A 25,594-nucleotide genomic window follows, 5' to 3' on the forward strand; every position below is an offset into this window, starting at 1 on the left:
TTTTCAAAGACATTAAGGCTACATTAAGGCTTTGAAGAAGATGCTCTTACTTTTACTCTGCCTTCACAGGGAGCTCCCAACTTCCCTCTATGGCTGTGAGTCCCACTACCTGATTCCAGGACCCCAAATCAAGAGGAAAGTGGGCCCACTGTACAACACTGGGCTTGGGTGGCAGCAGGCATTTTTAGCTGTCTGAGGCCAAGATTCTTGTCTTTAAAGAATAGGCACTTGGGCGCCTGGGTGGCTCAGATGGTTAAGCGTCTGCCTTCGGCTCAGGTCATGATCTCAGGGTCCTGGGATCGAGTCCCGCATCGGGCTCCCTGCTCCTTGGGAGCCTGCTTCTCCCTCTGCCTCTCTCTCTCTGTCTCTCATGAATAAATAAATAAAATCTTAAAAAAAAAAAAAAAAAAAAGAATATGCGCTTGCTAGAGGGGCACCCAGTGCGGCCCGGATCCTGGGTCCAGGTGCCACGGGCCTGTCCGGGGTCACCTGGAGGCGAGGCCCTCACACCTGCAACCATTGCAGAGCCTCGAGCTGCACGAGCGCCCAGCTGCGAAGGACGTGATGTCACTAGGCCCGCGGCCAATCGGAGGGCCGGGCAGGTGGGCGGGCGCAGGAAGGTGCTGAGTGAGCCGCTGCCCTGCGCCTGTGCGGGGAGCACGTGGGGAGTCACGTGGCTCCCGGGGCGGGTTGGTGGTGGGCGCTGCTTTCGCTTCTGTTGTACCCCGCAGCCTTCCGGCGCTTGAGGCCTCGGGGACGTCCTGGCTCACCGCCTCTTTCTGACCGCAGCCGCAAAGATGAGCGCAGAAGACCAGGTAGCGTTCACGGTTTTTTCCTTATAACGCTAATATTTTAAATAATTTCAAATTTGCAGAGAAATTCCCAGAATACTGCACAGAATTGCATGTCCGGCACCCAGATTCCCTTTTGCTAACATTTAGCCACATTTGCTTTACCATTTTTTCTCAAGAAAAATTTCTCTTTCTTCCTGAGAACCATCTGAGAGCAAGTTGCATACTGAGGCGCCCTAACCCCTAAAACTTCTGTAGGCATAGTACCATGGTCAAAATCGGAATATTAGTATGCTGTAATAGTATAATCGAAAGGTTTTATTCGTATTTCACCAGATTAGTTCCCAATGATGACCTTAATGACAATTTTTTTCCTAGTCTAAGATTCGATCAGGAATGCGTACTGCGTTTGGTTGTCAAGTCTCTCTCTTCTCCTCTAACTTGGAACATTTCCTTAGTCGTTGTATTAGTCAAGATTCTCTAGACAGGGCGCCTGGGTGGCTCAGTTGGTTAAGCGACTGCCTTTGGCTCAGGTCATGATCCTGGAGTCCCCGGATCGAGTCCCGCATCGGGCTCCCTGCTCGGCAGGGAGTCTGCTTCTCCCTCTGACCCTCCTCCCTCCCATGCTCTCTGTCTCTCATTCTCTCTCTCAAATAAATAAATAAAATCTTAGAAAAAAAAAAAAAGATTCTCTAGACAAACAGAACCAATAGGAGATATATATGCATACATATAAACACACATACATATATACACACGTATATATGTAGGAGCTTGCATATCTCCATATGCGTATATTCATGTATATATACATATAGATGAGGAGATTTATTGTAGGAATTGGCTCATGATTGTGGGGCCTGAGAAGTCTCATGATCTGCCATCTGCAAGTTGGCAATGGTGTAAGTCCCTGTCCAAGTCTGAAGGCCTGAGAACCAGGAGCATTGACGTCTGAGGTCAGAAGATGGATGTCTCAGCTTAGGCAGGGAGCAAATTCACCCTTCCTCTGCCTTTTTGTTCTGTTCAGGCCCTCAGTTGATTTGATGATGCTCAGCTGCATTGGTGAGGGTGATCTTTATTCAGTCTACCAATTCAAGTGCTAATCTCTGCTGGAAACACCCCACAGACACACCCAGAAATAACGTTTTACCAGGCATCCCTTAGCCCAGTCAAGTTGACATATAAAGCTCAACCTCACAATCTTCTTTTGTCTCATGACCCTGATATTTTGCTAATGCAGGCCAGTTATTTTGTAGGATGTTTCTCAATTTAGTTTTTTCTGATACTTTCTCATCGTTAGGTTGAAGTTATAGATTTTGGGCAGAATGCCACAAAAATGATCCCGTGTCCTTGGTGTGCGATATCAGAGGCACATAAGTTAGTCTGTCTGGTGGGAGTAATTTTGATCCCCTATTATTCCGCTAAGTGTCGAACAACTGGTTACCCAGAGGGAAAAAAAGCCCTGATTTGTAATATTTGCCAATTTACATGGTGTAAATACTCCCACAGTGGCCAATTTCAGGCTACTGTTATGTCATCACTAAACACAAAATTGGGAAGAGATGTGCCACTTCCTGAGTTGGTGTGAGTTGACTCTGGCACACCACAATTTTATCACTTGGATTAAGGTGGTGTCTGCCAATTTCTCTGCTGTAAAGTTACCATTTTTTCCCTTTGTACTAAATAAGTATTTTGTGAGGAGATACTTTAGTATTATATAAATATACTGTTATTTATCAGACTTTTACCCATTAATTTCAGCATCCATTGATGATCCTTGCCTGAATCAATTAATATTATGTTTGCCAGATGGTCATTTTCTAAATCTATCATTCTTTTTATAGTTTATAGTTTTCAGTTGGCATTCTAATATAAAGAATTGCTTCCCCTTCTTTCCTATTTTGTTTTTTTTAATTTTTAAAAAAGATTTATTTATTAGAGAGAGCACATGCATGTGTGCACATGCTGAGGGGGTGGGGAGCAGAGGGGGAGAGAGAATCCCAAGCAGACTCCCCACTGAGCTCAATCCCACAACCCTGAAATCATGATCTGAGCTGAAATCAAGAGTCGGATGCTGGGGCGCCTGGGTGACTCAGTCGTTAAGCATCTGCCTTTGGCTTAGGTCATGATCCCAGGGTTCTGGGATCGAACCCCGCATCGAGCTCCCTGCTCAGTGGGGAGCCTGCTTCTCCCTCTCCTGCTCCCCCTGCTTGTGTTCCCTCTCTCGCTGTGTCTCTCTCTGTCAAATAAATAAATAAAATCTTAAAAAAAAAAGAGTCAGATGCTTAACTGATCGAGCACCCAGGGGCTCCTCCCTCCCCCACATTTATTTTTTTTCTTCTTTCCTATATAATTATTCATTTATATCATTTTGGACTCATGAATTTCTGTTTCATTCAGTGGCTTATAATCCATTGCTATCATTATTTATTTTGATAGTCAAATTGTCCCAGATTTGGCTAGTGGTAGCCCCTTTAAGCTGGCTTCTATGTCCTATTGACATGACCCCATCTTTCTTCAAACATTCTTCTTTATATTCTGGCATAACAAGATGTTCCAGGCTAAACGTGTACTTTTTCTGCCCCAGCCCTGAAATCAGCCATTTTTTTATGGAGCCCTGATTCATTTTAGTGGAGAATGGTATTTAGAAACCAAGTTCTGGGCATTAGAGGTGTTCATTGTTACTGGAGTGTCATTATTTCTAGGCCCTCTCAGCAGACAGAATTAGGATTTATATCTATGTCTATTTCTATTCCTATGTATCTATCTATATTAAAATCATGAATGGGTAGTAACATCTCCAAGTTCAACCCAATTCCACAAGGTTCATACTAGTCTTCCCCTTTTCATATTTGTGATTCCTTTCTCTCTGAGAGACCTGGCTCCCACTATCTTCAGGATATTTACTTATTTGCTTAATTCTAGAGTACACAAAAGTTCATTTCAGAATTTCTGACCCATACTTCTGTGAAAAACAAGCCCATTAAATATTTTTTATAGTTCTTTTTTGTCAGAGGGAAAATAGTCAAAATACTATCTTCAAAAATCACTTGGAATGAAAACATATTTCTCTACAAAAACTGTGTGCAGATATCCATAGCATCATTATTCTCAATAGCCAATAAATGGAAACAACCCAAATATCCACCATTTGATGGAGAAATAAAATGTAATATAGCCATACAATGGAATATTATTTGGGCATAAAAAGAAATGAAGTACTGATATGTGCTAAATGATAGATGAATCTTGAAAACATGCTAAGTGAAAGAAGACTGTCACAGAAGACCATATAATGTGTGAATCCATTTATATGAAATGTCCAGAATAGGCAAATCTATAGAGAAAGAAAATAGATTAGTGGTTGCCTACAGCTCTGAGACAGTGGGGGGGGGGGGGATAGGGAGTGTCAGCTCATGATCACAGAGTCTTTGCAGGGGTTAATGAAAATAATTTTAAATAGATTGTAATGGGGGCACCTGGGTGGCTCAGTCAGCTAAGTGTCTGCCTCTGGCTCAGGTCATGATCCTGGGGTCCTGGGATCGAGTCCTACGTTGGGCTCCCTGCTCGGCAGGGAGCCTGCTTCTCCCTCTCCCTCTGCCTGCCGCTCCCCCTGCTTGTGCTCTCTTTCTCTCTCTCTCTCTGTCAAATAAATAAAAGCTTTAAAAATAAAATAAATAGATTGTGATGATGGTTGCACAACTCTGAATATAATAAAAACCACTAGGGGTGCCTGAGTGGCTCAGTTGGTTAAGCGTCTGCCTTCAGCTCAGGTCATGATCTCAGAGTCCTGCGATTGAGCCCTGCTTGGGTTCTGCACTCAGCAGGGGGTCTGCTTGAGGATTCTCTCTCTCTGCCCTCCCACTGCTCATGCTCTCTCTCTCTCAAATAAATTTAAAAATCTTTTAAAACCCCACTTAATTGTATACTTTAAATTTTATGATATGTGAATTATATGTTAATAAAGTTGTTATTTTTTTAAAAAGTTACTTGGAAAAAAGTCTATTTGGGTTGATTTTTTTTTTTTTCTCCTGCATCAATGTGGTTAGTCTTCATTTGGAATACAATTAGATGTTTTTTATTTTTCCATCTTAGGGTTCCCCTCATTTTTCATTTTATTTTACATAAGACATTCTTTTGTGTATTTTATGTAAGACATTAACATGGTTCCAAAAATCAAAACTAAAAGGATACATTAAAAAATGTATCACTTCTCTCTCCCCTTTATTTCTACTCTCTTCCCACCCACCCACTATATATAGTAACCAATCTCCCTAGTGTCTGGTTTATTCTTCTGAAGTTTCTTTTTGCAAAAATAAATACGTACATATGTATTTTCTTACTTACCTTTCTTTTTTAATGGAGAAGGTACCACACTATAGATAGTTTTACCTAACATAGCTCTTGTTTACTTGACAATATCTCCTTGAAATCACACCTTATCACTTCATAGAGCTCTGTGTCATCCTGCTTTGCAGGTATGTAGTACTCCTCTGTGCAGAAGCCATAGTTTATTCAAGCACTCATATGTATAGGCAATGCTATAATGAATTATCTTGTGCATCTATATTTTCGTGTTGTTGGACATGTATCTTCAGGATGAATTTCTAGAGTTAGGATTGCTGAGCCAAAAGGTAAATGCAGGTATACTTTTGTTAGATATTGCCAAATCCCACAAGAGTTGTACAAGTTTGCCTTCCCATCAGCAATATATGGAAATGTCTGTCTCTCCATGGCCTGCTCACCTGAATGTGTTGTCAGACTTTTTGAAGTCTTTGCAGATCCGATTATATGAGAAATGGTATCTAACAGTAGTTTTAATTAGCATTTCATGTATTGTAAGTGAGCTCAAACATATTTTCAAATGTTTAAGGCCATTTTTGCATATTAAAAATTATTTGTTAGGTTTCATAATTTTAAGATTCCTGAAGAATTTTGGGGACGGTTGGAAGATATCCTCAGACTCATCAAAGGATTCCAAGTTAAGGGATTAATATGGGAAGGCTCCAGAAATAGAAATGATCATTTTAGCATGGGGAGATTTGTCAGGGACAAACATGAATTGTCCTATAAAATGCAGCCTAATTTTCTTCTTGAAACCTAGAGTGTACAGCAGTTTGTCCCTTTGTATCCCTCATTCAATTCTTCCCACAACTATTTTGCCATCCCATACTGTTCTCACCTTGGCTCTATGTTAGTCCAATCTGGCACCTCATTCAAGTTCCTGCTATCATTTACATACTTTTCTTTCTTGTCCAGTCTAGCTGAGATGGTAGACAGAATAATGCTTCCTCTTCCCCACTCCCAGATATGTCCACATCCTAATCCCTACAACCTGTTGGATGTGTTATGTTACATGGCAAAGGGAAATTAAGGTTGCAGATGGAATGAAGGTTGCTATCCAGCTGACTTGGGGATGGGAGGTTATTCTGGATTATCTGGGTGGAGCCAGTGTAATCACAAGGGCCCTTATAAGTGAAACTGGGAAGTCAGTTTCAGAGAGAGATTTGAAGATGGAGGAAGGGACCATGTGCCAAGGAACCAGTGTGGCCTCTAGAAGCTAGAGAAGGCAAGAGAACAGATTCTCCCTAGGATCTCCAGAAAAAGCAACCCGGCCAACACCTTGATTTTAGCCCAGTGAGACCCATTTTGGACTTTTGTCCTCCAGAACTGTAAGATAATAATACATTTGTATTGTTTTAAACCACTAAGTTTGTGGTAATTCGTTATGGCAGCAATAGAAAACTATTATGGCTGACATGTACCTGGCATTCTATTCAGCCAGTCTGCCCCAAAGGCCAGGAGAGGGTGGTGATGGGGAATTGGACATGACAGCTCTGTTGAACTCCACAAAGGGAAATCTGTAGGAATGGAGAGGACTAAAGCTGGAATCCTGGGGAAGTAGAGGGTAGCAAAGGAGCTTGAGATGGAGGAGCCAGAGAGTCAAGAAGACTCACAAGAGAAAGGAGGAAGATCTCAAGAAGGGAAGCCAGAATTGGATATTACAGAGCTCATCCAGAGGACGAAGCCTTTATATTTGGAAAGCAGTAATGACTTTGTGGAGAACAGTTTCAGATAGGGCTGGAAACCCAATGATAATGGATTGAGGAGTGAGTGGAAAGTAGGGAAAAAACAAAACAAAACTGGATTTGATATTTTTAAGATTTGACAGTGAAGGGAGGAAAAGAGCATAGTAATTTCAGGGGAAAGCAAAGCTAAGTTTTTTGTTTTGGGTTTTGTTGTTTTTGTTTTTGCTTTTTGGTGTTTTGTTTTTACTGGAGGAAGGTGTGTGGATTTTAGGATATTTGAACACAAGGGAAGAGTGAAGATGCAAAAGGAGTATGACTTGTTAGAAAAAAGACCTGAAAGAGATGAATCAAAAGGCTAGGGCTGGCCTTGCAGGTCTGGTCAGGAGAGGGCATCTGCGAGGTTCTTAAATTTCCAGACCCACTCAATGGCTCTCTTTTTGTTTTTCCTCTGTGAAGTGAGTAGTGAAGTCATCTGCTGAGAGAAGTGTGGAAATGAGGGTAGCTGAGGTTTGACCTCTGTGGCAGCTGAGGGTAAATGACGAGATTTCTGAGCAGCCCTAAAAAGTCTAACTCAGGCTTCATACTGTCTCCTGACAACAGCCAAAGAGGCGGCAAATGGCTGGGATCGTTGGTGCGTTTCCCAGACAGTGAGTGCTGCGGATACAAAGCTGAGTTAAGACCAGTGCCCTGTCCCCAGGAAGCTTCGAGTCAGGCTGGGGAGACAGATGAGTAGCACCACATGGCAGCACATCATGGAGGTTTGAGGAGGAGGCCTGGGCTTGGCTGAAGGGCCTGAAAATCAAACTGGAGAGAAAAGGAAGTTCTTTTTGGAGAAAGTGACCCACGAGATGTTATAGAGAACTAGTACATTTGAGATGAAGAGAGGAGACGGTAGGGGTATTCAAGGCAGCGGGCAGACAGCCCAGACAGCGCGGTGTGTAGAGCCGGGGATGGGAGTGCCTTGAGGAGGTGAGCTACACGGCCAGTGCGGCCAGATCACAAGAGCCTTGCATTTTAGGCTAAGGATTTTGAGGTTTCATCTGAAAACCGTGAGAAGCCACCAAAGGATTTGAGGCAGGAAGTGATTTTTAAATTTCGGTTCCGGGGCGCAGCCCAGAGGACGGATCGGAGGGGTCAGGCTGAGGCCAGTTAATCCAAGTAAGGAGGGATGTGAGCAGCCGTGTTGGGGGAAGAAAGGAAGGGACAGTGTCTGACTGGCTGTGGGAGGCGAGGAAGAGAGAAAGCCAGGATGATGTCCTGGTTTCCAGCTTGAGTGAGAGGGACAAAAATAGTTTTGCCATTTACTAAGATAAAAAAAAAAAAAAAGCAGCAGCAGCAGATTAGGGGTAAAGGAGACCCTGCAGTCAGAAATTGGCAGGTTTGTATGGCAATAGGAAAAGGAGGCGTGAGTAGGAGCGTGAGGATGGACTGATTTTTGCCTGCTGGCTTTTGTCCAGCCTGGTTAGAAAAGGGATGCCATGCTGGCTGGCAGCCAGAGACAGCCCAGGGCAGGGTGGCAGCATTATAGGTCTCTAAGCTGAAGAATAGATTTAATGGGGGAGATAAAAAGCTAAAAGCTATTTCAAGAATAGGATTTCAGAGTTTTAATTTTCATATGTGGCAATTTGGAAATGATGACCGTATACTCAGGCACTTGGCATGTCTGTTTTCCTCTAGAAATGGTAGGTTTATTTGTAGGAGCATTTTTCCAGGGAGAGGATGTAGACCTTTCATCAGATTCTCAAGAGGTTTCCTAGGCCCCTATAAAAATTAAGAATTGATACCAGGTGGCACCATTTTTCCCTAATCCTCACACTTTCAGACATATCTGTCATCCAGGTATGGATGTGCCCTGGCTGTGTGAGCAAAAGGCAAATGTTTCTTCATAAAATTTTACTCGGGGTCCCAGAAGGCCTCCTTCCCAGAATATGAAGGGAAGAAAATAAAAGCACAAGAGCAAAAATGCGGGCTGACAGGTTAATGATTTATTAGTTGTGTCCACTTTTTCCAGTGTTTTCTCCCATTTTCAACATTTGGGCAGATGAGGTTGCATGGATTGGTAAGCAATTTGATATATGGCAACATTTATATTTATAAATAAATATTACATATTTTAATACTGCAGCTTTTGCCTTAAAAAAAAAGTTTTTAGATTTCTTTGTTCCTAAGCTTTGGTGGACAATAAAATTGAAAAGAAACTCTTCCTCTGGGATCAGAGTAAATGATCTGTTCCCATAACCTGAGAGGTGAGATAGAACTTGAACTGAGCGCTGCCGCTTTCATGGTCCTAATACTGCCTGCTTAGCCTGACGGATAAAGTGTGAGCCAAGATTAAAGAGATTTGGGGAATGATGTCTGTATCTTTAGCACTCTGTATAGAAGTTCTTTGCAGCATCTCATGTAGGTGCCAAACTTTTTATTGTCAGATGCAGAAATTAGAGCTTTGCCAAATTATTTTTTGAAAAAATTTTTAAAGATTTTATTTATTTGACAGACGCACGTGCGCAAGCAGGCAGAGGGAGAGGGAGAGGGAGAAGCAGGTTGCAGAGAGCCCGATGTGGGGCTCAATCCCAGGACCCTGAGATCATGACCTGAGCCGAAGGCAGACGCCCAACCGACTGAGCCACCCAGGAGCCCCCAATGCCAAGTTTTTTTTAATGGGAGATTTCTTTAAAAGTGTACCAAGTCGGGCGCCTGGGTGGCTCAGATGGTAAGCGTCTGCCTTCGGCTTAGGTCATGATCCCAGGGTCCTGGGATCGAGTCCCGCGTCGGGCTCTCTGCTCCTTGGGAGCCTGCTTCTCCCTCTGCCTCTCTCTCTCTCTGTCTCTCATAAATAAATAAATAAAATCTTTAAAAAAAAAAAAGTGTACCAAGTCTCCAGAGGGGCTTCTGGGTGGCACAGTGGTTAGGTGTCCAACTCTTGGTTTTGGCTCAGGGCATGACCTCAGGGTCATGGGATCAAGCCCTGAGTGAGCCCTGAGTCAGGCCCTGCACTCAGCAGGAAGTTTGCTTAAGATTTTCTCTCTGCCTCTGCCCACTCCCCCCCACCCCCCGCTTGTACTCACAAATGTGCTCTCTCTCTCTCTCTCTCAAATAAATAAATAAGGGCATCTCTTTATCTGGTCCTTGGGAAATAATTATAGGTGTTGAAGAAATTGGAAAGTGTTGCTTATTTAGGGAAGGACCCAGTGAATTTTGTTTTTGACATGTTCAATTCTCAATATCAGAGGAATGGCAAAAGTGTGAGGTTTAAGAATCTTTTTCAAATAGGTGATGGCTCACAACCTAGGAGTATAAGCAAGGCTCAAGGGATTGAACACAGACTGAATGAGTCTTGGGGGACCATTCACCACAGGCTCTTGGGTTCGAGAAGACCTCAAGAAGCACTGTAACATTGTGGGGAGGCCTGGGCTTTGGAATCATGTAAGCTATGTAGGCATACTGGTGTGACCACTCACCATGCGGCTTTGGGCAAGTGATAGAACATCACTGGTCTGCTTTCTCCTTTGTCAGTTGTAGGTAATTTACCTGCCTTGTAGAGTTATGAGTACTATATGAAATAATTGTTTAGGGGAGCTGGGTGGCTCAGTAGGTTAAGTGTCTGCCTTCCGCTCGGGTCATGATCTCAGGGTCCTGGAATTGAGCCCCACATCAGGTTCCCTGCTCAGCAGGGAGTCTGCTTCTCCCTCTCCCTCTGCCTCCTCCCCCCTGCTCGTGCTCTTTCACTTACTCATGCTCTCTCTCGCTCTGCTCTCCCTCAAAAAAATAAAATCTTTAAAAAATAGTAATTGTGTAAAAAGTTGGTGCCCGGCATAAAGAAGGCACGTAATAAATAGACATTTCTATTGTTAGCTATTAGAGTCATGGAATAGAAGGGTCATTCCAAGGAAGAGGTTGACATCAGTGTCGGACACATTTTAAAGATTGAGAAGGAGGGGCGCTTGGGTCGCTCAGTTGTTAAGCGTCTGCCTTCGGCTCAGGTCATGATCCCAGGGTCCTGGGATCGAGCCCCACATCGGGCTTCCTGCTCAGCGAGCCTGCTTCTCCCTCTCACTCTGCCTGCTGCTCCCCCTGCTGTGCTTTCTCTCTGACAAATAAATAAAATCTTAAAAAAAGTGGGTAAGATGGACATTGAACTTGGACACACCCAATATTCAACATCCTAAATCCTTTGTTCTTGTGAAGCTGATATTGTTGCTTTATATGTGATAAAATAACAGATAGGAGGCACCTGGGTGGCTCAGTCAGTTAAGCGTCTGCCTTCAGCTCAGGTCATGATCCCAGGGTCCTGGGATCCAGTCCCGCATCGGGCTCCCTGCTCCGCGGGAAGCCTGCTTCTCCCTCTCCCACTCCCCCTGCTGTGTTCCCTCTCTCGCTGTCTCTCTCTCTGTCAAATAAATAAATAAAATCTTAAAAAAAAAAAAAAAAGATTGAGAAGGACACAGCCTGAATTAAAGCTGTTGGACATGAGAGATTTTTACTTTTAGAGTGGTAAATTCTGAATGACAATTTTCCTTGTTTCTATGTAATTCTTTACAGGTTCCCAAATACTTTCCTTTAGGAATAAAATAATACCTTTCTTGGTCGGCAAATTACTATGTTCTTTTTGTTTTATGTTTGTTAACTGGAAATTGGGAACATTGGCCACTCTATGTTCATTTCCTGTGCCCTCAATTAACATGACCTCTGTTCTTGAATCTGGTGGTTCCATGGGTCAGGGAATTCTGATTATTCTTTAATGTAGCCTGAATGCTTTTGGTTTTAGGTATTAAAATCATTAAAGTGATGCTTACTGAACAGGTTTCTTTTTTGCTTTTGTTGACATTAGGCGACTGCGATTCATGCCACTCTCAATTGCCTTAATAGATTAACAAAATTGAATTTCAGTTGTGTTAAGTTCTGGGTTTTCTAAAGCAATACCAAAGGGAAAGTCTTCTGTTAAGGGTCAAGAGTAAAAAAGAACTATTACACAATGTTTGCTTCACTTGCTATTCAAGTCTGAAGTCTGTAGGAATTCAGAAGAAACAATTACAATATTAGAAAACTTAGGAACAGAATGTTTTATAATAGAAACATAAGCAATGTCAATGGTGTTTTGTTTTGTTAGCCATTAAAATTAAGAACCTCGCTCATGGATCCAGGGGCTTAACAAGATAAGGAAGAAGCTGATGTAAATAGTAGTCGTTCCCAATCCTCCCCTCGGGCTCTGGGGCCTGGCCCTACCTGCCTTCAGTTCCTGGAACAGATTGTTTTTCCTCCTTTTTTTTTTTTTTTAAAGATTTTATTTATTTATTTGACAGAGAGCGAGAGCGAGAGCAGGAACACAAGCAGGGGGAGTGGGAGAGGGAGAAGCAGGCTTCCCGCCGAGCAGGGAGCCCGATGTGGGACTCGATCCCAGGACCCTGGGATCATGACCTGAGCCGAAGGCAGATGCTTAACGACTGAGCCACCCAGGCGCCCTGTTTTTCCTCCTTTTATTTGTCTATGGTACAAGCTGTTCTCCTATGCCCCAATACTAATATCCTCTGGAATTCAGGTTGGATGTTTGGATGTCACTTCCTCAAGGAAGCCTGTGATCCTCCTCCCCGACTGGGTCAGATCCCAGCTGTGGGCTCCATGATAGCAAGGAACAAGTCTAACTGATTCAGGGCTCTAAGCTGAGCACCGCACAGAGTACTCAGTAACTATTTCTTGAATGAAGTTCAACTTTTATTAAGTACCAAGCACTTCACTTCATTAATTCCTCACAATAACCCTTTAGGTGGATATTCTCCTCATTGACAGATGAGGAAGGTGACACTAGAGAAATAACTTGCCCAAGGTCACATAGTACACAAATGACACAGCCGGGACTTGACTTAGGTCACTTTGATGCCAAAGCCAGTGTCATTTTTTCTTTTATTATACAACTATCCTACTGAGAAGCCTGCGTGGTACTATGTGATCTACCACAGGAAAGCAAGCTGATCAAAATGCAGCGATGTGCTTCTAAGGAGCATTTGTGGTATGCCTTCTCAGCATCCATTCCTGCTTTCCCCGGTCACAGGCCCCATTTTCTTTTCTTTAAAGGTTTTATTTATGGGGCGCCTGGGTGGCTCAGTTGGTTTGGTGACTGCCTTCGGCTCAGGTCATGATCCTGGAGTCCCGGGATCGAGTCCCGCGTCGGGCTCCCTGCTCGGCGGGGGGTCTGCTTCTCTTTCTGACCCTCTTCCCTCTCGTGCTCTCTGTCTCTCATTCTCTCTCTCAAATAAATAAAATCTTTAAAAAAAAAAAGATTTTATTTATTTATTTGAGAGAGAGAGAATGAGAGAGAGAGAGCACAAGAGGGGGGAGCAGGAGAGGGAGAAGCAGACTGGAGGGGGACTCGATCCCCAGAAGCCAGGATCATGACCAGAGCCGAAGGCAGTCACCAAACCAACTGAGCCACCCAGGCGTCCACAGGCCCCATTTTCATTTGGAGGATATACAACCCTCCTTGGCTCAGTGCATGTGGTCTGGGTGTGCTCAGCCCCAGGAATAAGGCACTGTGACCTGTACTTGAGCCAGGCAGCATAATTCATCTGATCTAAACATGGTAATTGGTTCGGGCATGGGCTTGTGACTTAGTACTGCCAGTATGAGCCAACTGAGACTCAATCCAGAACTTTGGTTGGAGTTTTTGCAAAAATAGACTTGATCTCTTCAACTGGTCTTGACCTCTGAAAGCATGAAGATTGGCCCTACTTCCACAGACTTCCTACCTGCTAGGGCGGACAGAGGGCAGATGTGACATCTGAGAATATCAGCTGAGCCCTGCTCACGCTGTGCCTGAGGCCTTCTCTTGAGTCATTAAAGTCCTTTTTCTACTGAAGCCTTTTTTTTGGTTGAGAGTTGTGCCACTTGGAATCAAAGAAATCCTAACCAGCACGCTGGACATGTTTTGCCTGTTTCTGTTTCCACTTTGCATGGGCTTAGGTCACTTCCACAGGCTGTTGGCTCACGTAACTGTGTGTCTTCTGGCCTGTGGAGGAAAGCGGTGAGGAGGTAACACGGCAGCGATGCTGTCAAAAAAGGGTTTGTAGTTTTGGGAATTGGGGCTTCTAAGACCTGCTCAGTAACTTGTGGAGTGTAAGAAACTCCATTTATTTATTTCTCCGTGTCTTAGTTTTGTGCAGAATGTGAGGATAAATTTGCCACGCCACTTAGACAAGAAGGAATTGATAAGAATGTGTCTAGTACTTTGTACTTTGGCATTATTTATCTTCCGGCGTGCTGGTAACATTTCAGCATGTCAACCCGTGTTTTTTCGTATTTCTCAGTCACTAGACTAACCTAACCAATAGTGAGGTGGGTGGTGAAGGAGGGTCCTACTTTGGGGAGACTGTAGAGAGAGGAGATTCCTGTTGTAGAGCTCAGGAGGCCTTAGCTGAGCATTCCAACCTCACCATAACAATAACTATCTTCATGTTCAAGAGAGTTAGAATAGTAAGCGTCCTTTCTTTCTACTCTGTGGATTTTACAAAGTGGGTGTCTTTGGACTTGAACTTTTCTTTTTTTTTTTATTTGTCAGAGAGAGAGAGGGAGAGAGTGTGTGCATGAGAGAGAGCAAGCACAAGCAGAGGGTGTGGCAGGCAGGGGGAGAAGCAGGCTCCCACTGAGCAAGAAGCCCAATGCGGGACTCAAGCCCAGGACCCTGGGATCATGACCTGAGCCAAAGGCAGACGCTTAACTGACTGAGCCACCCAGGCATCCCTGGACTTGAACTTTTCAAGGCTCACTGTGATCCTTCCAAAATTGCTTTCTCTAAAATCCATTAGCTGTGTTTATAGTTACCTGGAAGTAGAAGGAAAAATCTGTATATTCAAATAGCTTAATTTTCCCTTCCCAGAGACATTAAAAAAATGAAGCCAAGCCAGCAAAGATATAAACCCTTTATTTCCATTCCTAAAATCTATGTGAATTTGATTGATTTCATATTTAAAATAGTCCCTTTGTAAAGTCATTATACTTTACAGAGAATATACTAAATTTATTAACATACACACAAACTATTGCCAAAAATGCTATTTTTTTTTTAAGATTTTATTTATTTATTTGAGAGAGAGAGAGAGAGAATGAGCAGGGTGGAAGGACAGAGGGAGATGGAGAAGCAGATTCCCCACTGAGCAGGGAACCCAACGTGGGGCTTGATCCCAGGACCCAGAGATCACCACCTGAGCTGAAGGCAGACGCTTAACCAACTGAGCCACCCAGGCGCCCCTGAAAATGCTATTCTTAATCCCTCTGACTGACCAACCTAACACTTGTTTTCAAAGCACTTATGATTTTCAGAGGTTTCCATGGTGGCAAGGAACAAAGAAATCATCCTGGGACAGGAGTGGAAATTTGGTCAGAATAATCACCCAAATACGTGTCTACTTCTTTACAGACTCCCAGAATGCCTAGGTTTTAGGGGCTCTTAGAAAGCGTACCTAATTTTATCCAAGGTTTTCCTAATTACAGTGGGCCTTTTCCTTACCTACAGTTTAAGACATGCAGCAAAGTATCTGCTATGTAATAAGGAAAATGTATTCAAGAAACTTAAGTGCCTCAGCTATTTTTCTGGTTATACTAAGGTGTCAAGTACACTCTTCATCTTAAGAATTGAAGACTGGAATGCAGGAACGCAAACGTCAGTGGAGTAAAAACAACAACGCTGGGCAGAGCTAGCTGTGGCTTCCTAGTCCATTAATTTTGAAAACCAGCCCCGTTACTAGGAACAACAGATAGATTCAGATTTCTCTTTCAAAAAGAGCTGGGCTACTTAGATTTGGGTTTTCAACTAGTTGGTATTTCTTGGCTCAGTTTGTGAAGTATTAAGATCTTGTCACTTTCCCTTTTCAAGTCCTCTTTTGAGTGATTTCACTGCCTCTTAGCACCAAGCTCTCAAAGAGGGGGTGAAAGGAAAATCTGCCAGGTAACAATATAAATTGGAAGGATTTTGAAGTTATCGCATAAACTGAAGTTTGGGGATAACGGTAAACTTCAATTATGAAAGCCCAGCATTTCCTTTTTTTTTTTTTTTTTTAGAGAATTTTTATTTATTTATTTGACAGAGTATAAGCAGGTGGAGTAGCAGATAGAGGGAGAGGGAGAAGCAGGCTCCCTGCTGAGCAAGGAGCCCGATGCGGGGCTTGATCCCAGGACCCTGGAATCATGACCTGAGCTGAAGGCAGTCGCTTAACCAACTGAGTCCCCCAGGTGCCCCCCAGCATTTCCTTTTAAGGGAGAACCCTGTTTTGCTTTGGTTTGGTTTTGATCCTCTGGGAGACAACAGAAAATAGCTAAAGAAGTTGTAACATAAATTCTTAGGGATGAAATGCAACTTTACTTTAAAAAAAAAACAAAACGTTTCCTTTCTTCCAATTAGTATTTTAAGTGTAAAAGTGTAGCCTGAAGCCATGAGCCATTCAGCTCTCTGCTCCCCACTGGGGCTACTTCACAGCGTAGCCACAGATGTGGGGGCGAATCAGCTTCCAGGACAGCGGCGCCTGGAAGTGCTGCAGCTTGAGCTCCGAGAAGGCTGCCTGCTCCAGCGCCTTCCAGCTCTCTCTGGTCAGGTGGCATCTGTCAAACAGCAGGTACCAGGAAGGATGCAGGATTTGTTGCCAGAAGTGATTCCAAGTTGAGCTCTCTGCTGCTACATGCTCCAGGAAGTAGAAAGCCCCTCCCTGAGAAAGAAAAAAAAGAAAAAAACAAAAACAAAAACCAGGATTTTAGTTTTGGAAGAACAGGTTTAGAAGATGATTGAAGCTTCAATTTCAGTGGCCCTAAAGGCTAACTTCATGAGAAGGCCTGGATAAATCAGCACTTACTAATATGTCGTTTTGGCCAATAGTCTCACCTTCTGTCAAATTTTATCCACAGCTGCCAATCTAATGCACGTAGCACTATTTTCTGATCATAAAAGTAGTATGTCATGATAGTTAAAACTTGCAGCAGTTCCTGAATGCAAGGTACTATCCTTAATGCCTATTAACTTGCTTAATCCTTATGATAAACTTATTTGGTAAGTATTATTCCTATTTTTACAGATGAGGAGAATGAGTCACACAGAAAATGAGCAACTTGCCCAAGGTCACACAGCCTATTAAATGTCAGATCAGGTTTGGTTTGACCCTGGACGGTCTAGCTCCAGAGGCTGGTAATACTGCCTCGCCCATATGTTGACCTTAGGAAATGTAGAAAAGTTTAAACAGAAAAACAAGCACTATTCTATCATCTCAAGATAACTACTGTTAAGATTTTGTGTGTACATCATAGGAATATGTATCTTTTCCCTAAAACTAGGACTAGAATCTACCTTCTGTTATATAATCTGCTTTATTTTATTTATGTATTCGAATATTATTCTAAAACGTTTAAAAGCTCTTTACATAATATTTCACACCACTGAAGGTGTCATCTCTTATTCATTCTCATTGAAGTTATTTCCAATTTTTCATTATTATAAATACTATTACAGTGAATATCCTTATTCATACATCTTTGTGCCCATCTCTAATTATTTCCAAATAAATAACTTGCTAAAAAGTGGAACTGCTGAGGGGCACCTGGGTGGCTCAGTTGTTAAGTGTCTGCCTTCGGCTCAGGTCATGATCCCAGGGTCCTGGGAACGAGCCCCGCGTCAGGCTCCCTGCTTGGCGGGAAGCCTGCTTCTCCCTCTCCCACTCCCCTGCTTGTGTTCCCTCTCTCGCTGTGTCTCTCTCTGTCAAATAAATAAATAAAATCTAAAAAAAAAAAAAAAAAAAAGTGGAACTACTGAGTCAAAAGTCTGTGCCTTCTTAAAGATTTTATTTATTTCTTATTTTTTTAAAGATTTTTATTTGAGAGAGAGCACGAGACGGGGGAGGGTCAGAGGGAGAAGCAGACTCCCCACTGAGCAGGGAGCCCAACAAGACGGGCAGGGCTGGATCCCAGGACCCTGGGATCATGACCTGAGCCAAAGGCAGATGCTTAACCGACTGAGCACCCAGGCACCAAGTCTGTGCCTTCTTAAAGCTGTTGGTACAGGTTGTCCAATTGCCATTTGGAAGAGTCACTGCAAGTTTACATTCATACCAGCAATGGTGTGAGTGCCCATTTCCAAAAGACTCTCATCAATCCTTTTTCCTCTGTATCCTGCCAATTTGATGGGTGAAATGGTATTTCATTTTCAATAATATGCATATCTTTAATTTCTTAATATATATAACATTTTTTGCTAAGCCTTATTAGTGATTTGGACTTCTCTTCTGCTTTGTTGATGTCCTTTATCAGTTTTCTAATTGGGTGTTGGGTTTTTCTTACTGCTTAGTGAGAGCATTTAGTATACTACAAATGTTTCCCCCTAGTTTGTTGTTTACCTTTTTTTTTTTTTTTAAGATTTTATTTTTAAGGAATCTCTACATCCAACATGGGGCTTGAACTCACAACCTTGAGATCAAAGGTCACATGCTCAGGATGCCTGGGTGGCTCAGTCTGTTAAATGTCTGCCTTCGGCTCAGGTCATGATCCCGGGGTTCTGGGATCGAGCCCCATGTTGGGCTCCCTGCTCAGCAGGGAGTCTGCTTCTCCCTTGCCCCTCCTCTGCTAGTGCTTGCTCTCTCTCTCTCTCTCAAAGAAGTAAATAAACTCTTAAAAAAAAGAAAAAAAGTCACATGCTCTACTGACTGAGCCAGGCAGGCACCCAAGTTGTTTGCCTTTTTTTTTTTTTAAAGATTTTATTTACTTATTTGACAGAGACACACAGCGAGAGAGGGAACACAAGCAGGGGGAGTGGGAGAGGGAGAAGCAGGCTTCCCGCGGAGCAGGGAGCCCGATGCGGGGCTCAATCCCAGGACCCTGGGATCATGATCTGAACCGAAGGCAGATGCTTAATGACTGAGCCACCCAGGTGCCCCGTTGTTTGCCTTTTAATTACAATTTTTTTTAACTTCTTCTTTTTAAAAACTTTTTTTTTTTTTTTTTTTTTTTTTACCTCATCTGAACATTGTTCTTGGGCTCTGCTTTGCAAACCTGTGGGAGAGTCTGAATCCACACCCAGCACTGCCTGAGACTAAACAATCATGTCTTACACTTTTGTACCATTGTCACAAGGATGTAAATGCTATGATGAATTAAAATACTGAAGCATCTAAAAGCATTACTGAAGTCATGGTACCACTGTGTCATTAGGGATTTTATTCAGTGGATGTGATGTGTTAATCACTGTCCTGTAGGAATTAGCAACCGCTGCTTTCATCTAGGGCAGTCCTATAAATGTGGGTGAAGTGTAGACACAGTAGAGGTTATACATTATCAGAAGGACTTTGGAAGTCTTCTCCCCTTCTACCTCTGTGGGGAGTAGAGGAAAGGGACCTCCAAATCCCCTCCAAAGCCCATGGTGATGGTCACACTCTTCTTAGCCTCTCCGGCTACTCTAGTCTTGCCTATCCCAGCCAGAGAGCTGAGAGGTGGCAGTTTCCCCAGTTCTATGGTTAGGTATAAGACCTGTGTTTGGGAATGGAAAACCTGGAATTTCCTGAGTGGGTTAAAAAAAAAAAATTTCCAACGGGCGCCTGGGTGGCTCAGTTGGTTAAGCGACTGCCTTCGGCTCAGGTCATGATCCTGGAATCCCGGGATCGAGTCCTGCATCGGGCTCCCTGCTTGACGGGGAGTCTGCTTCTCCCTCTGACCTTCCCCCCTCTCATGTGCTCTCTCTCTCTCTCACTCTCTCAAATAAATGAATAAATAAAATCTTCAAAAAAAAATTTCCATAGATGAGAACAGGAGGAGGCCCAGGCCTGGGGAGGCCGATGTTGCCCTTGGGGTAACACAGGTTAAGCTAGAGAAGCCTGTCACCTGTTTAGGTGACTGTTGAATACAGAGATGGAGATGTAGGTTTAGGGTTAGAGAAAGATCTGGGCCAGATATTTAGATTTGGAAAATATCCATTTATGCATGGTAGTTGAAAACTTTGGTGGGGGTGGGGGGGTCCATGAGATTGTCTTGGGACTGTATTTAAGTGAAATGAGAGCCAAAAAAGAAACTCCAGTATTTAGAGATGGGCAGAGGAAGAACAGCCAGCAAAAGTGGTAGAAATGTTGTAGTCAGAGAGATAAAAAGGCCCTAATGACAAGCTCTGTGATGCAGCAGTAAGAATATTTGCATTAGGGATGCCTGGGTGGCTCAGAAGGTTAAGCGTCTGCCTTCAGCTCAGGTCATGATCCCAAGGTTCTGGGACGAGTCCCCACTGAGCAGGGAGCCTGCTTTTCCTTCTGCCTCTGCCTCTCTCTCTCCCTCTGTCTCTAATGAATAAATAAATAAAATCTTTTTTATAAAGATTTTATTTATTTATTTGACACACAGAGAGACACAGCGAGAGAGGGAACACAAGCAGGGGGAGTGGGAGAGGGAGAAGCAGGCTTCCCGCGGAGCAGGGAGCCCGATGTGGGGCTCGATCCCAGGACCCTGGGATCACGACCTGAGCTGAAGGCAGATGTTTAACGAATGAGCCACCCAGGCACCCCTAAATAAATAAAATCTTAAAAAAAAAAAAAAAGAATATTTGCATTAAAGTCAGACCTACTATCTATGTAACTTTGGGTAAGTTTCTTAACCTCTGTTTCCTTAACACACCATGAAGACAGTATCTGCTATAAAGGACTATTGTGAGAGTTAAATGACACTGTAATAAAGCTCCTGGTTATATTTAGCAGAGAGTGGGTGCTTCACGGGAGCTAAGGAAGACTACCAAGAATGCGATCTCATTAAGAGTGCTAGAAAATGCAGGTAATCATTACTTGCTTTGTAGGGGTAATGCTGTAAGCAAAACACTTATTAGCCTTGCCCATTTACTGCCCAGTCTTAGCACACAAGAACCCAGCATTTGGATATAAGAATCAGAACATTTCAGGACACCTGGGTGGCTCAGTTGGTTAAGCATCTGACTCTTGATTTCATCTCAGGTCATGATCTCAAGTTCGTGGGATCCAGCCCCATGTCCAGCTCCATGCTCAGCATGGAGTCCGCTTGAGATTCTCTCTCTCCCTCTGCCCCTCCCCTGTGTGCTCGCTCCCAAAAATAGGTGGATAAATCTTTAAAAAAAAAAAAAAAGTTTCTTTGGATGCCTAGGTGGCTCAGTCATTGAGCGTCTGCCTTCAGCTCAGGTCATGATCCCAGGGTCCTAGGATTGAGCCCCAAATCAGGCTCCTTGCTGGGTGAGGAGCCTGCTTCTCCCTCTCCCTCTGCTGTTCCCTCTGCTTGTGCTGTCTCTCTGACAAATAAATAAAAATGTTTTAAAAAGTTTCTTGTCTATCATTCCCATTAACATATACACATATGTATATGTACATATGTGTGTGTGTAAGCCCTTGCACAGTGGGCTTATACTCTACATAATAGTCTATGCTTTGATTGCTTTTTTTCATTTAACATTATCTCTTGGGGACTTTTTCATATTAACATAGATAACTCTTCCTTGTTCTTTTTTTTTTAAAGATTTTTTTTATTTGACAGAGACACAGCGAACGAGGGAACACAAGCAGAGGGAGTGGGAGAGAGAAGCAGGCTTCCCGCCGAGCAGGGAGCCCGATGGCAGGGCTCGATCCCAGGACCCTGGGATCATGACCTGAGCCGAAGGCAGACGCTTAACGACTGAGCCACCCAGGCACCCCTCTTCCTTGTTCTTTTTCACAGATGCACAGAATTCTTTTATACTATGTGACAGACAATTTACTTGAACAGCCTTTTTTTTTTTTTAAGATTTTATTTGTCAGAGAGAGAGAGCGCGCAAGCACAAGCAGGGGGAGCTGCAGGCAGAGGGAGAAGCAGGCTCCTTGCTGAGCAGGGAGCTCGATGTAGGACTCGATCCCAGGACCCTGGGATCATGACCTGAGCCGAAGGCAGAGGCTTAACCGACTGAGCCACCCAGGCATCCTGAACAGCCTCCTATTGATGGACATTTAGGATAATTCCCATTTATGCTATTACAAATACTCCAATGAAAATCTTTGCATATAGACAAGTTTTTGCATATTTGTGCAGTATAGCTAAAGGATAAATTACTACTGGATAAAAGACTATGTGCACTTTAAGTTTTGAATATTATCAAATTACCCTCCAAAGAGGGCACTTCCTCCAATGTTAATGGGGGTATCCTGCCTCCCAAACAAATCCCAATACCATACTGACCTTAAAAGCCTCTGACAGTATAATAGGTAAAAATGGTATCTTGCTTTAGTTTCTTTGTGTGTAAGGTTGAGTATTTTCATCATATAATTGCCTTTTTTTTTAAGAGGGGGGAGGGAGGAAGTGGGGGAGGGGCAGAGAGAGAGGGAGGGAGAGAATCCCAAGCAGGCTCCATACCCAGCTCCAGCCCGAGGCAGGGCTTGATCCCACTACCCTGAGATTAGGACCCCAACAGAAATCAAGAGTCCCACCCTTAACCCACTGAGCCACCCAGGTGCCCCCGTAATTGGTTATCTTTATTTATATTTCTGTTCTTGCTCTTTGCCTGTTTTTCTCTTGTGTTTTTCTTATTTTTAAAAAATCCTATTGATCTCTTTTGATTTGTAATGTCTTTTAAAATGAAAGAAATTAATCTTTTTGTCTATCATCCCTGGCAAATACTACTATGTTTTGGTACTTTGTTTATAGTACTTTTTTTATTCTCTGTGGAAGTTTTTAAATTTTATGTATTCAGAATCAGTCTTTCCCTTTATAGCTTTTTTTTTTTTAAGATTTTATTTATTTGACAGAGACCCAGCGAGAGAGGGAACACAAGCAGGGGGAGTGGGAGAGGGAGAAGCAGGCTTCCCACAGAACAGGGAGCCTGATGTGGGGCTCGATCCCAGGACCCTAGGATCGTGACCTGAGCCAAAGGCAGACGCTTAACGACTGAGCCACCCAGGCGCCCCATTATAGCTTCTTTCTGACTCTGAGATTTTTAAAAATTCAACAGTGCCTTCTCTAGTAGTTTTACTTTTTATGTTTGAATGTTTGAGACACCTGAAATTGACAGAACTGCCCTTGGTGACAGTGGTTACCACTAACTCGCCCTCCTCACAACCCCTCACTCACCGGCCTCAGCACTCTGCGCACCTCCTGGAGGATGCGCTCCTGGCTCTCCACGGAGCACAGCACCAGGGTGCAGACCACCACGTCCATGGAGCCATCGGCCACCTGAGGCATGTTCTCCCCGGCAGCCACCACGAAGCGCTCGAACTGCAGGTGTCGGTTTTCCGCCACGCTCTTGATCAAGAACTTCTCAAAGTTGGGGTTGGGGTCACTACAGGTCACGCTGCATCCGGGTGGGTAGAACTTGAAGTTGGCCCCGGTGCCGCAGCCTATCTCCAGCAGGGAGAGTTTCCCGGAGGGGCCCACGAAGTCCTGCAGGTTGCTGAAGAGCTCCCGCTTCTTGCTGGCCATCTGCTGGTTGTACATCACGGAGCACCTCAGCATGAAGTAGGGGAACCATTTTTTGCATATCTGGTTCCACAAGCCTAGAAAGTTCAGCAGGAACATGGGAAATGCCAGGATGCCGACGAGCAGCCTGAGGATAGAGACGGTAAGCGCCATCATTCAGAAGAGAAAGACCAGTTAGCCCTGGACTCCTTTATTGCAGGAGGTGGAGTTCTGGCCACACTCCAGAGCCAATCAGCTGCAGAGGAGAGAACTGGCTGGGAGAGAAATGCAGCTGAAGTCAAATCACGGGCCATTTTGCCTCATTTATAGGCGTTTGGCAAAAGATTCAGCTTAGTTTTCACGAAGCAAAGGGAGAAGGTTCCCGACTTCCCTTAGAAGGAGAGTTGATTACAGTCCCTTATTCCACAGCAGTTCCAGCCTCTCCTTCTCTGGGTTTGTTTGGGAACTACTGTGAGTTTCCAGCTGGAGTTTCATATGCATGGCGCACTTCCACCCTCTCCAGATCCTCCATAGATTTCTGCAAAGAAAACAGTCTGTGGTCGGAGCCTGCTGAAACCGTACCACAAGCCTGCTGCCAAGTGTCCCCTTCCTGCTTACCCTTTGGTCCCTCTCCTTCCCCGACGCCGTTTTTTAAAAGAGGACGTGAATAGACACGGTTGCCTGGCCACAGTCAGTAAGAATTTAACCCTTTCACTTTCTGGGCTGAGGCTGTCGGACTTCCCTAACTCAACCGGGTTATTTTTGAGTCACCGTTTTGGCCCGCCTGTTTTTTAAAGGGCAAGTTTCAACTTCAAATTGTGCGGGACTGCTACATTACTCAGCTAATTCAGATAAAAATTGTCCCCAGAATATTCATCTTTGGGAACATAAAAACCTAAACTACACAAAAAATAGTTTCAAGCATTCATCTGTTTTTAACAAAAAAGCCTTGGCTTTAGGGTGAGTCAGGGAACACAGAAATTTTTAAAATTAATAGTAACGTTCGCTTTTTTCTTTTTCTTTTTAAGGGATTTTATTTATTTATTTAGAGAGCATGAGCAGGGGGAGGGGCAGAGGGAGAGAAAAATCTCAAGCAGACTCCCTGGAGTGGGGAGCCCTGGGCTGGGCTGGATCCCACAACCCTGAGATCATGACCTGAGCTGAAATCGAGTCAGACCCTTAGCCACTAAGCCCCCCAGGTGGCCCTGGTAACATTTACTTTTTTAAACTGGGTCATGGATATGGGAGTGTTCTGTTGTTTCATTATTGTTATATCCTATACATATGTTATAAATATTATATCTCTTCCATTTTTAACAGCTTTTTTGAGGGGGAATTGACCTACAATAAACTGCATATTTAAAGTGTACAATCTGGGGGTGCCTGGGTGGCTCAGATGGTTGGGCGTCTGTCTTCGGCTGGGGTCACAATCCCAGGGTCTGGGGATCGAGCCCCACTTCGGGGTCCCTGCTTCGCGGGGAGCCTGCTTCTCTCTCTCCCTCTATTGTTTCCCCTGCTTGTGCTCTCTCACTCTTTCTGTCAAATAAATAAATAAATTCTTAAAAAAAAATAAAGTGTACAGTCTGATAAATTTTGACATATGTACGTACCTGTGATGCCATCATTTCAGTCAAGGTAATGAACATATCCATCACTCCCAAAAGTTTCCCCTTGCCACTTTGTAATCCTTTCCTCCTGCCCTCCCCAACCCAAGGCAAGTACTGATCTGTTTTCTGTCACTAGAGATTGATACGCATTTCCTAGAATTTTAAGTAAATGGAATCGCATTATGTGCTATTTTTGTCTGACTTCTTTCACTCAGCATAATTATTTTGAAGGTCAGCAACATTGTTGCATGAATCCATTGATTTTATTGTTAAGTAGCATTCCATTGTATGGATGGATAACAGTTTATCCATTCACCTGTTGTTGGACATTTGGGTGGTTTCTTTGTTTTGGGCTGTTACAGATTGAGCTAATGTGAACATCAGTGTACAGGTCTTTGTGTGGACATGGGCTTTCATTTCTCTTGGATAAATTCTTATGAATAGAATGTATGGGTTACATGGTAGGCAAATATTTTAACTTTTTAAGAAACTGCCAAACTGTTTTCTAAAGCAGGTATACCATTTTATATTCCCACTGTTAAGTGTAGGAGAGATTTAGCTGCTTCACATCCTCACCAATACTTGGTATGGTTGTCTTTGTAAATTTTAGCCATTTTAAAAGGTATGTAGTGGTCTCTCATTGTACTTTTAATTTGCATTTCCCTGATGATTAATGATGTTGAGCATCTTTTAATGGGCTTATTTGCCATTTGTGTGTATTATTTGGTTCAAATATTTTGACCATTTTTAAATTAGGTGGTTTTCTTATTGATTCTTTGTATAT

At 43.4% G+C, this 25,594-nt stretch overlaps 1 protein-coding gene across 1 annotated transcript; it reads right to left on the minus strand.

Moving 5' to 3' along the window:
* Positions 1 to 14,715: 14,715 nt before the first annotated feature.
* Positions 14,716 to 23,808, minus strand: TMT1A (thiol methyltransferase 1A). The gene is made up of 2 exons (XM_045873443.3): positions 22,880 to 23,808; positions 14,716 to 16,509 (listed from the first exon to the last, which is right to left on the minus strand). Exons 1-2 carry the CDS (start codon positions 23,378 to 23,380, stop codon positions 16,273 to 16,275), a joined length of 738 nt encoding a protein of 245 aa, XP_045729399.1. The 5' UTR covers positions 23,381 to 23,808; the 3' UTR covers positions 14,716 to 16,272.
* Between the last annotated feature and the right edge of the window lie 1,786 nt (positions 23,809 to 25,594).

The sequence above is a fragment of the Mirounga angustirostris genome, unplaced genomic scaffold, assembly GCF_029215605.1.
Source record: "Mirounga angustirostris isolate CCGP_5_RB_7025 unplaced genomic scaffold, mMirAng1.0.hap1 SCAF_5, whole genome shotgun sequence".
In the NCBI taxonomy this organism is placed as follows: Eukaryota; Metazoa; Chordata; class Mammalia; order Carnivora; family Phocidae; genus Mirounga; species Mirounga angustirostris.